This window comes from Coenobita brevimanus, chromosome 61 (genome assembly GCF_032717465.1).
Source record: "Coenobita brevimanus isolate Jiangsu-jjx chromosome 61, ASM3271746v2, whole genome shotgun sequence".
Classification (NCBI taxonomy): Eukaryota; Metazoa; Arthropoda; class Malacostraca; order Decapoda; family Coenobitidae; genus Coenobita; species Coenobita brevimanus.
Window position 1 is genome coordinate 12,985,608 of NC_137014.1, and position 16,833 is coordinate 13,002,440.

General features: G+C 39.4%; 1 protein-coding gene across 1 annotated transcript in view; it reads right to left on the bottom strand.

Annotated features, from left to right (window-relative positions):
- The window catches only part of LOC145403693 (isthmin-like), a 103,829-nt gene that overhangs the window by 1,548 nt on the left and 85,448 nt on the right, over positions 1 to 16,833 (bottom strand). The window contains exon 4 of the mRNA XM_080275380.1: positions 12,205 to 12,333. Within this exon, the coding sequence (XP_080131506.1) occupies positions 12,205 to 12,333 (129 nt within the window). The remainder of the gene's footprint in view (positions 1 to 12,204; positions 12,334 to 16,833) is intronic.

The window sequence follows — 16,833 nt, forward strand, 5'->3', positions numbered from 1 at the left end:
ACAAGTAAGGAAATGAATGTTGATCTAAACATAAGAGTCTGAAGGAGGACCTGAAAAGAAATACGTGGATTGTGTATATTCTTTTGAGGACGGAAAGCCATTCCGAGGTTAAATAAAATCGTGCAACGGTGTCCAGACCTTAACGGCTCAGACTTATTACATTTTGAAGGTTACTGGATGTCGGCTTTAACTTTCAGAGGACAAGAAGCTTCTCCTAGGCTAAATGAAACCGTTCAAAGGTTGCAAAAATGTCAAAGCACAACAGTTAACAGATACGAGTACAAGCTACAACTGCAGTCTTACAGGATCCGTGCAGCTAATACTCCTCCATCCACCTCCCCACAGCTCCCTGGGGCAGCGGCGGCTCAAGAAATTTGGGGACCTTAGGAGAAAGTCTGAAGATGGGGCTTTTATAGACTTTGAATTCATTAGATGGCAGGTTCAATTTACATGGTGAATCTATCCATTCATCCATCAACCACTCCTTTTTCGCCCATTAGGGGTGTAGGTGCCCTGGGCTAAGCTGCTTAGTCCCGACATTTAAAGCGAGGGTGGCCAGTCGCCCCTCCCTGAGTGGCATCGTGAGAGTAATTTAGCCTATATACCTCTCGGATGTAAACCCTTATAGGCCACATCTGGTTGGAGTACCTTAACTAGGCTGCACCCAGCGTAGAAAATTATTTCGTGTATTACAGGAAACCATTTGACCTGTCACTCAGAGTAAAGCCACCAAAGGCAGTGCTATGTGAGGTGAGTGGATGGCAGCCAGCCCCACCTACCACACATTACAGAATTTATTTCCAATATACTCACCAGTTAGGTACACACACAAAATAATATCAGTTTGGAAAATCCCTTAAATCGAATAAAAAATGGCATCTACTTATTGATACATACTCGTAATTAAATAAGTGTTCACATCATCACGTCCAGCACCTCTCCACAATAATCTCTGAATAGTAATCATTGCTCTTAATACCTGCTATACAGTATATAAACTGAAAAACAGATATATCATCGCCGCAATACACAGTACAGTCATGGACAGAGAAACCTGGACACGTGAGGCAAGGCAAATGTCATATTTTCTCTTTTCCCCGGCTTGTCCGTCACTCTTCGTTCACGACTCCTTTCCCCCATCCCCCCCACCCCCCATCCCGTTTACCCTCTCTTCATAGCACCTACCAGGCTACACTCCCCATACCCCCTTCCCTGCCCTCATACATACCAGTTCGCTAATCCGCCGACCTTGAACCGTGTGTGTTCTTACCTAATTGTATCTTTACAGGAATGAGTCAAGCTCGTACTGTCCCGTGTCTTAAACCATATTTATCGTACATATCCTTAAATTTGTGAATTGTTTTGGCACACACTATTTCATTCGGTAGTGCATTCCATTGATCAATTGCTCTGTTTGGGAAACTGAATTTCCTTACGTCTTTATCACCTCTCTTCTTATGCAGTTTTTTGCAGTGTCCTCTTGCTGATGCTTCTCCATATGTTAAGTAATCATTTTTGTCTATTTTCTCCTTCCCTGATATGCACTTATATAGCATTATCATGTCACCTCTTTTCCTTCTTTCCTGTAGTGTTGGTAGATTCAGTTTATTTAGTCTTTCTTCATAGCTTAGGTCCTTTAAGCTTGGTATCCATCTTGTAGCGGCCCTTTGAACTTTTTCAATCTTGTCTATATGCTTTTTGAAATGAGGACTCCAGACTACTGATGCGTATTCCAGGGTTGGTCTAATGAATGATGTTATTATCCTTCTTAGCATGTCTTCATTTATGTATGTGAATGCTATTCTCATATTTGCAAGCAGTGTATACTGTACATGTTCCGTACCTTCTCGCTGATGTGGTCAGCTGGAGATAGTCTGTTATTGATAATCACACCTAGGTCTTTCTCTCTTTCTGATGTGTATAGGGTTTTATTTCCTAACTTATAATCCCAATCAGGTCTTTTTCCACTTTTACCAAACTTGATTACATGACACTTGTCCACACTGAATTCCATTTGCCATGTACTACTCCATTCATGAAGTTTATTTAATTCTTCTTGTAGCTCCCTACAAGAGTCTGTGCTAGTAATTCTCCTTTGTATTTTTGCATCATCTGCAAACATATTCAGATAGCTCTCATTTGCAGTGTTACTGTTTATATCATTTATATACACTAAAAAAAATGATTGGTGCCAGCATCGAACCCTGTGGTACTCCACTAGTCACTTCTTTCCATGATGAGTAGTTTCCTCTTAGTACTGTCCTCATTTCTCTTTTTATGAGAAAGTCTTGCATCCAACAAAACAGTTTGCCTCGAATTCCTCCTTGATGGTACAGTTTCCATAACTCTTTGGTGTGGTACTGTGTCAAAAGCTTACTTGAAATCTAAATAGATACTGTCCACCCATCCTTCCCTTTCCTGTATTGTGTTTGTTACTCTGTCATAGTAGCTCAACAGATTAGTAACACACGATTTTCCTTTTCTGAAACCAAACTGTCTTTCTGTTATCATACTGTGTTCTTCTAGATGATTTACCCAAGCTTTTCTTATAAGTTTTTCTAATACCTTGCTCACAACACTGGTCAGTGATACTGGTCGGTAGTTGAGAGGATTTTGTCTATTTCCTTTCTTGAATAAGGGGACTATATTTGCTTTTTTCCAAATATCAGGTAGTTTCCCTTGACTCAAGGATTTCTTGAAAATTAAAAATAATGATTTACTTAACTCCTTTGCACATTCTCGTAATACCCAACATGAAATTTCATCAGGACCACTTGCTTTTCCTCTGTCTAATCTACTTAGCTCCTCCTGTATTACTTTTTCTGCTATTTGTATATCTGGTAGTATGTGTGGACATGCGTGTTCCACATAGTCCCTCTCAAAATTTTTTTCTTCTGTAAAAACTAATTGGAAATTCTTATTTAGTGCTTCACAAATATCTTTCTCTTGTGTATAAGTGATTCCCTCGTCCGTAATGGATTGTATTATATCTTTTACTTTGGTTTTGCTTCTGATATAGCTGTAAAACAGCTTTGGTTGATCACTACTTTTATTTATTATATCCTCCTCAAAATGTTTTTGGGCTTCCCTCCTTATTCTTGTATAGTCGTTTCTTGCCTGTTTGTAATTATTATACGCCCTTTCACTATTGTGTCTTCTGTATCTATTCCACAACAAATCTCTTCTTTCTTTTGATTTTTTACATTCTGTATTGAACCATTTCTGTATTTTCTTATCTGCTTCTTTGTGCTATGGGATGTACTTCTGGACTCTTATTTCATAAAATTCACAAAAATTTTTATATACAGCATTTAAATCTTGTCCTCTAAGCTCATTTTCCCAATCAACTTCTAAGAAATACTTCTTTAGGTCTTGATAATTTCCCTTTTTATAGTTTAGCCTCTTTTTGTAACTGTCATTGCTGTTTACTATGTCATATGCTATCCTGAAGTTATAATTTAGTACTGCATGATCGCTTTTGCCGAGTGGAGGGTGATATATTGAACTGTCAATGTCATTTTCTTGCCTAGTAAATATTAGATCTAGCACTGAAGGTACCTCAAGTCCTCTTTTTCTGGTGGTTTCCCTCACATGTTGCGTTAAGAAAAACTCTTGTACGAGATCCAGGAGCTTTTGGTCCCAACAGCTTTCTTGGCTATTTATATCTACAGTAGAGTATTCCAATTTATATTTGTATTGAAGTCCCCAGTTAGTATAATTCTTTCCGATTTCTCTTCCATTTTATGTAGCAAGGATCTTATACTCTGAATTGTACTCTTTGCCAGGTCCTCATATTCGTCTCTTTCCCATGTGTATGATCTGGGTGGCATGTACAAATTGGCTACAATTACTTTACCTTCAGATGTGTCGATCTCTACTGCAATCAGTTCTATTTGTGATGGTATATCTAGGTTTATTTCCTTGACTTTTAGATTTTTCTTAGTTAATATTATAATTCCTCCTCCTTTTTTTAAATTTCTGTCTCTTCTCCATATATTGTATTCCTCTAAGTTTAGTATGTCATTGGATATCCTTGGTGTTAATTTTGTCTCAGTTAGGCATATTATTTGTGGCTCATTTTCTCTGACATAATAGATACCATTCCATCCACATTTGAGTACATCAACTTTATCATCTTGTTTATATACTTGTCATGACATGGTTCTACTACCTTCCTCCTTTTTCTTCCATCCTGTTTGTGTACCACTTTCGTACCTGCAATCCTATTACTTTGTAAAAAAATTTCTTCTTCTCCTCTTCTGATCTTCCCTCATTTTTTGTTTTTGCTTCCTCCCTTTTCTCTTTCAGTAATTCCAGTTCCTCTTGTGTTAGGCATCTTTTTATCCATACATTTTTGAACTCCTCTTTTTCCATAAGATTCTTTGCATTTTTTAGTATCTCTTCCACAGTGTTTACACTCTGGAAAGTCACCTTTAGAGGTCTTGTCTTGCTTTTCTCGTATTTCCCTAACCTTTTGTGTTCCTCTATGTCTTTACTACAGATTTCCTCTGATACTTCTTTCAGTAAGCTCATTACATTTGCGATCTCCTTTTTGTCTCAAGTGATCTTGTTTTTAACCTCTTCCTCTTCTATACCAGTGATTACTATTGATGTGTGTGTGTGTGTGTGTGTGTGTGTGTGTGTGTGTGTGTGTGTGTGTGTGTGTGTGTGTGTGTGTGTGTGTGTGTGTGTGTGTGTGTGTGTGTGTGTGTGTGCATCCTTGACACAAGCAACTCCCTACTTTTTTTTATCACAACCCATCCCTCCCTCTTCCCCACGGCTACTCTGCTATCACACACACACACACACACGCACACCGCTCGCTGGTGCAGTGGTAACGCTCTCGCTTGCCAACTGGTGGACGGGAGTTCGCGCCTCGCTCAGGTTGCGAAACGTTTCACTGACGAAGTGGGTGGTTACTGTCCCCCTGGAGCAAGGGGACGGGTGTGTGCGTGTGTGAAGGTCACAGCCTTGCCCTTAGATCGGACTATATGAGCTCTCAGCTCCCTTCCCGGAGGGTAAAAGCTGATGATCACGACCATCAAAGTGATCCTGACCGACCCGGTGAATTACACACACACACACACACATGAGAAGCTCGTCTTCATTCTTCGTATACGCAGCTGCTCTCTCTCTCTCTCTCTCTCTGTTTTTCAAGATTCTTTAGGAGTGAATAGTAATGTCAGTGCAAAGTATGCCTTTATTATTGTGATATAAGTATTGCAAAATAAAACTTAGGAATATATTTAAAGAAAACAACTGTAGTACGCTGGTTGGCCCATGCGAGGCGACTCCTCCTGATTTTGGATCTGCATACGAGAGAGAGAGGTGAGGAGTGACCACTTGTCCCCCCATCTCTCTCTCTCTCTCTCTCTCTCTCTCTCTCTCTCTCTCTCTCTCTCTCTCTCTCAATAATCTGTAGCAGTGAATAATAATGTCAGTGCAAAGTATGCCTTTACTGTGATATAAGCATTACAAATTAAAACACTGGAACATATTTAGAGGGAACAACTGCAGGAAATCCTCTCGAGACGTCAGCATGTGGAACTGTCATTATTTCCCTGCGGGCCAATTAACGTCCACCATCATACTTGCCTACTCCCTTCTGCCACCATTTTCGCCAGTTCTCCTCATCTTTACTTTCCAATTCACAGCATGCCATTCGTTATGATAATAATTGCACACACACACACACACACACGGCATCGTCGGAGGAAGACGTCTTTTACCGGCTCTCCATACCAGCTCAACACGGCCGGGGGCATTACCTAAATAAGTATCTTTGAATGAGTCAAGCTCTGTACCAGGTTAGACTAAATGATTTTTCATTATTGAAAGGAAAAGAAATAATAAGTTTAAATAAGACCGGTTCAAACAACAAAGAACCACGATGCGTTGAGTCAGCCGGGTTTGTTTATACTACAACAACACGCGGAAAGTGTAAGTGCATACTCCTCATTTAGTATTACAAAATGGATACATACTTCAGTAAAACAAATTTGGAAAAGAAAAGGGATAAAAGTAAAAAGCAAAATGATGATTTCTACCAAGAACTGGTTGAAGTGGAGACTCACAATAGACTGGTTGAACGTGTACACAAACTAGAAATGGCTTTCAAAAATGAAATGGATGAAATAAAGAAGCAAATGCACTTGCAAAAGGAAGAGATAGAAAAACTGGGAAGGGAGGCCAATAAGAAAGACACAACCATCAGTGAACTAACAGTGGAATTGAATACCCTTAGGAAGAAAGTGAGTGAAATGGGACGTACAGTAGTTAATCACGAGAGTGTTATGGAAGAGTTAAAAAATGACACAGAGACAATTAGACAAGCAAGCAGTCTTATGGACCAGAGCAGTGATATTGAGGAGAAGATAACACAGGTGAATGAAGCTGTGCAAAGCTACAAAAATGATGTAGAAACCACGTATGCTGAAATGGTGAAAGTAAAGAAAGACTTAGAAACAAGGGTGGAGGAAAAAAACATTAAAAAGGAAGTGAAAAGAATAATCCAAAACAATCCAAAGTTAGTCAGAGATTCAGTAGAAATAAATAAATCAATAGTAATCACTGGTATAGAAGAGGAAGAAATTAAAAACAAAATCACTAAAGACAAAAAGGAGATGGCAAATGTAATGAGCTTACTGAAAGAAGTAGCAGAGGAAATCTGTAGTAAAGACATAGAGGAACACAAAAGGTTAGGGAAATACGAGAAAAGCAAGACAAGACCTCTAAAGGTGACTTTCCAGAGTGTAAACACTGTGGAAGAGATACTAAAAAATGCAAAGAATCTTATGGAAAAAGAGGAGTTCAAAAATGTATGGATAAAAAGATGCCTAACACAAGAGGAACTGGAATTACTGAAAGAGAAAAGGGAGGAAGCAAAAACAAAAAATGAGGGAAGATCAGAAGAGGAGAAGAAGAAATTTTTTTACAAAGTAATAGGGTTGCAGGTACGAAAGTGGTACACAAACAGGATGGAAGAAAAAGGAGGAAGTTAGTAGAACCATGTCATGACAAGTATATAAACAAGATGATAAAATTGATGTACTCAAATGTGGATGGAATGGTATCTAAATTACTAGAGATGAATGATTATGTCAGAGAAAATGAACCACAAATAATATGCCTAACTGAGACAAAATTAACACCAAGGATATCCAATGACATACTAAACTTAGAGGAATACAATATATGGAGAAGAGACAGAAACTTAAAAAAAGGAGGAGGAATTATAATATTAACTAAGAAAAATCTAAAAGTCAAGGAAATAAACCTAGATATACCATCACAAGTAGAACTGATTGCAGTAGAGATCAACACATCTGAAGGTAAAGTAATTGTAGCCAATTTGTATATGCCACCCAGATCAAACACATGGGAAAGAGACGAATATGAGGACCTGGCAAAGAGTACAATTCAGAGTATAAGATCCTTGCTACATAAAATGGAAGAGAAATCGGAAAGAATTATACTAACTGGGGATTTCAATACAAATATAAATTGGAATACTCTAGATATAAATAGCCAAGAAAGCTGTTGGGACCAAAAGCTCCTGGATCTCGTACAAGAGTTTTTCTTAACGCAACATGTGAGGGAAACCACTAGAAAAAGAGGACTTGATGTACCTTCAGTGCTAGATCTAATATTTACTAGGCAAGAAAATGACATTGACAGTTTAATATATCACCCTCCACTTGGCAAAAGCGATCATGCAGTACTAAATTATAACTTCAGGATAGCATATGACATAGTAAACAGCAATGACAGTTACAAAAAGAGACTAAACTATAAAAAGGGAAATTATCAAGACCTAAAGAAGTATTTCTTAGAAGTTGACTGGGAAAATGAGCTGAGAGGACAAGATTTAAATGCTGTATATAAAAAATTTTGTGAATTTTATGAAATAGGAGTCCAGAAGTACATCCCACAGCACAAAGAAGCAGATAAGAAAATACAGAAATGGTTCAATACAGAATGTAAAAAATCAAAAGAAAGAAGAGATTTGTTGTGGAATAGATACAGAAGACACAATAGTGAAAGGGCGTATAATAATTACAAACAGGCAAGAAACGACTATACAAGAATAAGGAGGGAAGCCCAAAAACAGTTTGAGGAGGATATAATAAATAAAAGTAGTGATCAACCAAAACTGTTTTACAGCTATATCAGAAGCAAAACCAAAGTAAAAGATATAATACAATCCATCACGGACGAGGGAATCACTTATACACAAGAGAAAGATATTTGTGAAGCACTAAATAAGAATTTCCAATTAGTTTTTACAGAAGAAAAAATTTTGAGAGGGAATATGTGGAACACGCATGTCCACACATACTACCAGATATACAAATAGCAGAAAAAGTAATACAGGAGGAGTTAAGTAGATTAGACAGAGGAAAAGCAAGTGGTCCTGATGAAATTTCATGTTGGGTGTTACGAGAATGTGCAAAGGAGTTAAGTAAACCATTATTTTTAATTTTCAAGAAATCCTTGAGTCAAGGGAAACTACCTGATATTTGGAAAAAAGCAAATATAGTCCCCTTATTCAAGAAAGGAAATAGACAAAATCCTCTCAACTACCGACCAGTATCACTGACCAGTGTTGTAAGCAAGGTATTAGAAAAACTTATAAGAAAAGCTTGGGTAAATCATCTAGAAGAACACAGTATGATAACAGAAAGACAGTTTGGCTTCAGAAAAGGAAAATCATGTGTTACTAATCTGTTGAACTATTATGACAGAGTAACAAACACAATACAGGAAAGGGAAGGATGGGTGGACAGTATCTATTTAGATTTCAAGAAAGCTTTTGACACAGTACCACACCAAAGACTTTTATGGAAGCTGTACCATCAAGGAGGAATTCGAGGCAAACTGTTTTGTTGGATGCAAGACTTTCTCATAAAAAGAGAAATGAGGACAGTACTAAGAGGAAACTACTCATCATGGAAAGAAGTGACTAGTGGAGTACCACAGGGTTCGGTGCTGGCACCAATCATGTTTCTAGTGTACGTAAATGATATAAACAGTAACACTGGAAATGACAGCTATCTGAATATGTTTGCAGATGATGCAAAAATACAAAGGAGAATTACTAGCACAGACTCTTGTAGGGAGCTACAAGAAGAATTAAATAAACTTCATGAATGGAGTAGTACATGGCAAATGGAATTCAATGTGGACAAGTGTCATGTAATCAAGTTTGGTAAAAGTGGAAAAAGACCTGATTGGGATTATAAGTTAGGAAATAAAACCCTATACACATCAGAAAGAGAGAAAGACCTAGGTGTGATTATCAATAACAGACTATTTCCGGCTGACCACATCAGCGAGAAGGTACGGAACATGTATACACTGCTTGCAAATATGAGAATAGCATTCACATACATAAATGAAGACATGCTAAGAAGGATAATAACATCATTCATTAGACCAACCCTGGAATATGCATCAATAGTCTGGAGTCCTCATCTCAAAAAGCATATAGACAAGATTGAAAAAGTTCAAAGGACCGCTACAAGATGGATACCAAGCTTAAGGGACCTAAGCTACGAAGAAAGACTAAATAAACTGAATCTACCAACACTACAGGAGAGAAGGAAAAGAGGTGACATGATAATGCTATATAAGTGCATATCAGGAAAGGAGAAAATAGACATAAATGATTACTTAACATATGGAGAGAAGCATCAGCAAGAGGACACTGCAAAAAACTGCATAAGAAGAGAGGTGATAAAGACGTAAGGAAATTCAGTTTCCCAAACAGAGCAATTGATCAATGGAATGCACTACAGAATGAAATAGTGTGTGCCAAAACAATTCACAAATTCAAGGATATGTACGATAAATATGGTCTAAGACACGGGACAATACGAGCTTGACTCATTCCTGTAAAGATACAATTAGGTAAGAACAATTAGGTAAGAACACAGACACACACACACACACACACACACACACACACACACACACACACACACACACACACACACACATATATATATATATATATATATATATATATATATATATATATATATATATATATAAATAAGACAGACAGAGACAGAGATGGTAGATGGGGGAGGGAGGAGAGGGAGAAGAAAGGATGGAAGCAAGTGTTTAGAATGATTGAGAGAGAGAGAGACAGAGAGAGAGAGATGGTAGATGGGGGAGGGAGGAGGGAGAGAAGAAAGACCATATATATATATATATATATATATATATATATATATATATATATATATATATATATATATATATATATATATATACCCTATATGTACAGGGAGAGAGAGAGAGAGAGAGAGAGAGAGAGGTGAGGAGTGTCCACTTGTCCCCTGGGAATGACCAGCCTTCCCGGGTCATATGGGTAGGACCATAGAGGTAGGAATAGGGTAGAGTCGGCGTGAGAAGGCTCCGGTGAAGCCAGAGAACTGTCAAACGGCCATATTGGTCAAGTCAAGAGGTCACGGCAACACCTACCTGACTTGAAGAAGATTGCTGTGCACTCCTACCTCTATGGCTGTGCCCATAGAGGTAAGAGTCCTAATCATACCTCCGTGGGTGTGGCCATGAGATTATTAAGCCTTTAATACCTCCAGCTGTGTGTCCACCTGGTATTCCTCAGGGAGAATGCCAGAAACAAAGTAGACTTCATTCTACCTCTGGTTTTAGTTGTAGTTCAGCTGTGGGTGTGAGACGTTCTGTCCTAAGTTGTATCACACCATCAAATAACCTAAGTCTCCAAAAATGCCCACCACCTGTGCCGCATTTGGGTGTAATGAAAGAGGAGATAAGAAATCTGACCCATCCATTACATTTCACTGGTGAGTATCTTTAGAGTTAATTATAGTTTGTAGGTTTGTACGCAAAAATAGATAAATAGATAAATAAAGATAAAACATATTTTTTTCTGTTTGCAACTAAGAAAACACTCCCGCCTGGTCAGCGGAACCAAGTCAGACAGCTGTCAAAGAGGTCGCCGCCATGTTGGTCGAGTCAGGTCTGTTGGCCTCACTCTGACCTACCCTTGGTTAATCCCATATGCCGCCTCTACCTACTCATGTGCTGTACACAGCCAGTGGTAAAAAGGATGGGAGGTGAACTGGACGAACGTAAGGCAATAGAGAGAGAGAGAGAGAGAGAGAGAGAGAGAAGCAACTCTGTTCCAAAGATACAGGGGTAAAGTGGTGTACGCTGTAAGCCCAATGTCCCCCCCCCCCCACACACACCAGAGATGGGCACAAACTACATTAAATATAATGGGAAACTAAATATATTGCTTCATAAAAAAGTATTCAAATACTAAACATACTGTTGTTGTTGTTGTTATTTTATCAGTCCTGGGAAGCAGGTGGTATAATTTTCGGCATCTCACCCTATACCGCTGAATGAGAGTCCGCTTGTGTGTGGGGGGGGGCGGGGTGCTTTTACACCTCCTAGGGTATTTGATGGACTTGAATGCAACTTCTCAGGTGAGCTCTGCTGGTTACTGGGAAGACCTTCCACTATACACAACTTTGCAGCCTTGATTTTTAGGGGGGTCAGTTCCCCCCACCAATTTAAAAATTCCCAAAAATAGTGAAAGGAGGGCAAATATGGTGTGATACCTTAGTACACGATGAACGATGGACTCCCATCCGTAATGCAATATTTGGGGAGTGTGACTCCCACCCCCCAGTGATTCTTAGAGGGGGTCAGAGCCTTTCCGAAAAATAAAAGCGATCAGAAATAGGGGAAAGTGAGTACACGGATTAAAAAAAAAAAATAAGTATACATATCGTAGAGGCGCAGTTCCATGTTTTCTTTGAATGCACGGGAAGAAATTACACATCTACTTTATTATTATTGCCAAAGCAATAGTAATACTACTACTACTACTAGTACTAATAATAATAATAATGATGTTAATAATAATAATAATAATAATAATAAAATGATAATGATGCTAATAATAATAATAATAATAATGATGATGATGATGATGATGATGATAATATTAATAATATTAATACTACTACTACTACTACGAATAATAATAATATATAAAGAATAGCCTATAAAAATTGTGGGTTATTTTTCTCTCGATACTGGACGAGCAGATAACTAATCGATACAACCTTTTTCATTCTTTCCCTCCATTTGTTTCCTTCTCCCCATCCCCCCCCCCACCACTGCATGTTAAGCAGGGATGCCTACCTGAGGAAGTTGCCCCTGCAGGCAAGCCATGGGAGGACGTCCACCCTCCAGTGCAGTTCGGGGTCCACTTGAGGGCTTACCAGGGCAGGGCTGGCCGAGCCACTGCCACGCGTCAGTAGGCGTCGATCGCTGGGGGAAGGGACACCACATTACACCTTAACCATAGTATTGCATCCCACACCTCGCTTTCTCACACTTTGCCTCTCAGGGGCACATTCTTGTAAACTAAGACTTTCTGGCACTTTTTGTTTAAAAGTTTATTGTGGATAATGCAGGTTATTATTCTGTATATCTCATTATACAGACATTAATTGCAAATACAGCATACAAGTGTACATACCTACCTACCTACCTACCTACACACACACACACACACACACACACACACACACACACACACACACACACACACACACACACACACACACACACAACTACATATATATATATATATATATATATATATATATATATATATATATATATATATATATATATATATATATATATATATATACTTATATATATGTCTTTCATTCCTTCATTCTTCCCTCTTCCTTCTCCCTGTGGGTGACTCCACACTGAGTGACAAGCCAAATGGTTTCCTGTACACCAGGAAACTACTTACTACGCAGGATGGTAACCATATAACCAAATTTTGGCGCCTGGTGGTTTAGTGGGTAATTATTGTGCTCCAATCAGATTGAGCCGGTGAAGGTTTATATCCAAGGAATGGTTGGGGTTTACTGCTCACGTAATGCCACTCAGGGATGAGTGAGGTTGGTCACTCTCATCTTAAATGTCAGGACCAACTGCCTAGCCCCGGGCTCCTACGCTCCTCATGGGGCAACGTAGAATTGGATGATGGATGGATGATATTCATCATTCATTCATTGCCAGACGCCATGTATCCCAAACGGGGTGGCCAAGGCTTAGAGTTAATTGTTTTACAGGGAGGGGCACTAATCCTCCACCAACCCCACTTGACACGTAGGGAGAACGTTATGCCAACAGCATCTGGTGTTCCCAGGCGGTCACCCATCCAAGTACTAACCAGACCCAACGTTGCTCATATATATATATATATATATATATATATATATATATATATATATATATATATATATATATATATATATATATATATATATATATATATATATATATATATATATATATAATAAATAACAGAACGGAGGAAGGAAAAACAAATGAGTAAAAAAAAATAATCCGTACACCATTACTGGTGTCCTCCGTTCATAATATATCTGTAACAGTTAGACTTGAACAGTTATGAGTTGAAATTTGGAGGGAAACATCATAAGCCGTTTCAAAAATATAATTTTCGAACACATGAACAAGTTCTCATCGCCTTAATTTTACTTTAGGGGAAAACACTTGGCTAAGTTTCACTGAAACTGCGGTATATTAGGATTTGCTCAAAAGTGCAACTTTTCTTAATATCTTGAAAAATTCACTATTTTTCTAATGTGATATCACTGTGCACTCTAACAGAAAGGTTTTGTGTTTTTTTAGTTCAAGATCTTCTGAAACTAACTTGCTGCAATTTATTTTCCCTCTTTGATTACTATCTTTTCTTATTTTGTTTTCACAGAGGGAGCATGGTAACCAGCAGTGCATCATCGGTGTGGTTGATCGGAAATCCACAACCGTATGTAACTGGGAGCCGGTTACCCTCTGTGGAACGAGTACTAAAAGTGTTCATGTTCCATCATGTGGAAGAGAAAAACACAATATCCAAATCTGCAAAAGAAACCACCTTGAAGATGTGGGATATCTGGAAAACAGGCAGCCTTCAACAATTTGATGAACTTTTGGCAAATCAAGAAGCCCAGAAACTGTATGAGGAGTATGTGAAGGTGAAGAAGAATAAGGTCAGAGACAGTGAGAAGATGAAGCGGGATTTCTTCAGCGCACACTCGAAGGCATTGAGCATGAACATTCCAGATGAAGATAAACGATTTCTGATTAGCCAGCGCGAGGACATAGCCTCATCCTCAATGGCTGGTATCGACGTTGTAATGGCCAAGGTCAAGAAGAGAAAGAGGAAACGCTATTCAGACGCCTTGCAGCGAGAAAACAAAGACTTCAAGGAAAGGAGAAGGTTGGAGGAGACAGCCATTTTGGAGGAATCCAACTCTACGTCAGCGACCTCTACAGACGATGATGACTTTGTCGGTCCGACTCCAGCCAAATCTCCCGGCTGTCATGTAGCAACAAGCATGAATCGGAAAGCTGTCTGGGACAAGAGCTTGACTGCTGCCTGGGACCGAGACAATCTTTCGGTTTGCCAGGAAACAAGTTCATATACTGCTGCTGCCCAAAGCCTTGGTCATAATCTCAGGAAGTTTGTGGTTTCGCCTGCTATAGTCTATAGAGTTGATGCAAGAACAGAGAAGAGATAGCAGTTGGAATCTCTACATCAGTCAGGACAAAGGATATCCCACTGACACTTCACTGGAATGAAAGGCTTCTTCCAAATATCTGTCAAGGCAACAGTTTGCAATACCGGATCGCTGTACTGGTTTCCGGGGAAGACACTGAACACCTTCTAGCAATGAATGGAACTGGAAAAGAACTCGCTCGTGTTGTGCTCAAAGAGGTTCAGGAGGCCAATCTTCAAGACAAGATTGTTGCGTTGAGCATTGGTACTACTGCAGCAAATACTGGAATACATCGGGGTGCTTGCACGCTATCTGAGCAAGAACTCAGATCAATTTTGTGACATCAGTTGTGCGGCTGGCTTGCAGACGTCATGTTCATGAAGTCATCCTGAAAACCGTCTTCGAAGTTTGCCACGGATCTTCCTTTGGACCAGATATAGGATTATTCAAGTGGTTCCAGACACACTGGCCCCTTATCAATCAGTCCTTGTACATGACTGTGGATACCGATGAAGATTTTGTGGAACTCCTCGCCATCAACATTGCCTTTCAGGAATGGAAGAAGTACATGCTGACATTCTTGAAATCAACCTTCGAGAACAGAAATCATCCTCATGAAGACTACAAGTAACTACTCCAGCTGCCGTACAATACATCTTCTTAGAGGGTCAACTTGACCAGTCAACTTTCAGCCCACCAGGAGCTATGCATCAGGCGCGATGGATGGCAAAAGGGATTTATGCGATTATGAGTGTGATGTTCCGCTGCCCATTCCCAACAATGACGCAGAGAGAGGCACGAGGCATGCGCCAGATTGCACTCTTCATCTTGATTTATGTTGAAGCATGGAATGAAGCGATGATACCTCACTGGGCACCTCGAAATGATTTCCTTTTTTTTTTCTTCTTTTTTTTTCTGTTTTGGAAAGCTACTCGATCAGAAAGTTGCCAATTAAGCTGAAGAGGCGTCAAGACATCACTTGTTGTATCTGACAGAGGAGCTTGTGGGTCTTGCCGTCTTTGATGAGCGTCTGGAAGTTTCAGTGAAGCGGGACCTGGTGAAGAACTTGACAAGGAAGAGTTGCAGCAAAGGCTTGAAATGGTTCGAGGGCAAAAAGAGTCCAGTTGAATAAGCCCTTGGCGGACTTGGTTTCCAAAAAATCGGCCAGTCTGATCAAGTGTCAGATGAATTCTGCCTTGGAGCCAACGTTCTTGAACGAAGATCCAGAAGAGTGGGAGGATGATGGAAACTACCAATTGGCACGGAAACGAGTGAAGTCCTTGAAGGTGGCCAATGACGCTGCTGAGCGTGGCACTGCCTTAATGACACACCTCAACTCGTCGATCACAACGAAACAGTTCTTGCTCAAGGTGGCTCACGAGCATGCAGGATCGGTTCCAAAGAAGATGACGAAGGAGCTGGCGAACGTGGATTCGTAGTGTATTAGTTTTTGCTTGGTACTTTATAATTTCAGTGACAAAAAAAATATCAAATATTTCTTTCCCACTACATTGAGATAAGTCATCGTTTTGAGCGACCTCAAAATATGCTTCTATTTTCTCCAAAATTGGCTTGAATGATCATTGAGATGTGTAACAAGGGCGTGATGTACTTGCATGAAAAAAATAAAGTTGAAATTTTTACCCTATTATTGAAACACCCTATTGTGTGTGTGTGTGTGTGTGTGTGTGTGTGTGTGTGTGTGTGTGTGTGTGTGTGTGTTATATAGATAGATAGATAGAATATATAATATTTGGGTTTGGAGGGTGGGTGAGACAGCGCTAGGAGGCTGGTGACAGTTGCTTGCTAGCTGGCTAACTGGTTGTTATGTACATATGACGTCACAGGGGCATTTCCAGGCGATTGGCCTAGACTTTTTTGTTGCTGTGACCTCGGGGTTGACCTGAGCATGTCAGCCATTAAAATGAAGGCATATCATCAGCTGAAGAGGATTCATGTGACACCTCAGTCATCTGAATCAGTTCATAACTGCGGTCTGCAGAGCACGAATGGATGGAAAACTCTCATCGTAGCCCAAGACTATTGGCTTTGTCCTCGAGAATCCCAACCTCAATTTTTTATATTCTTTTTGATATTCAATCCTCAATATATCAAGGTAAAATTTTCTGGCAAGTACTTTTCAATACCAACATTATCGATAAGCTGCGATATATAGGGACGGAGCCTTGGCTTGAACGATGACTTCCTTGTATTTTGTAACTGA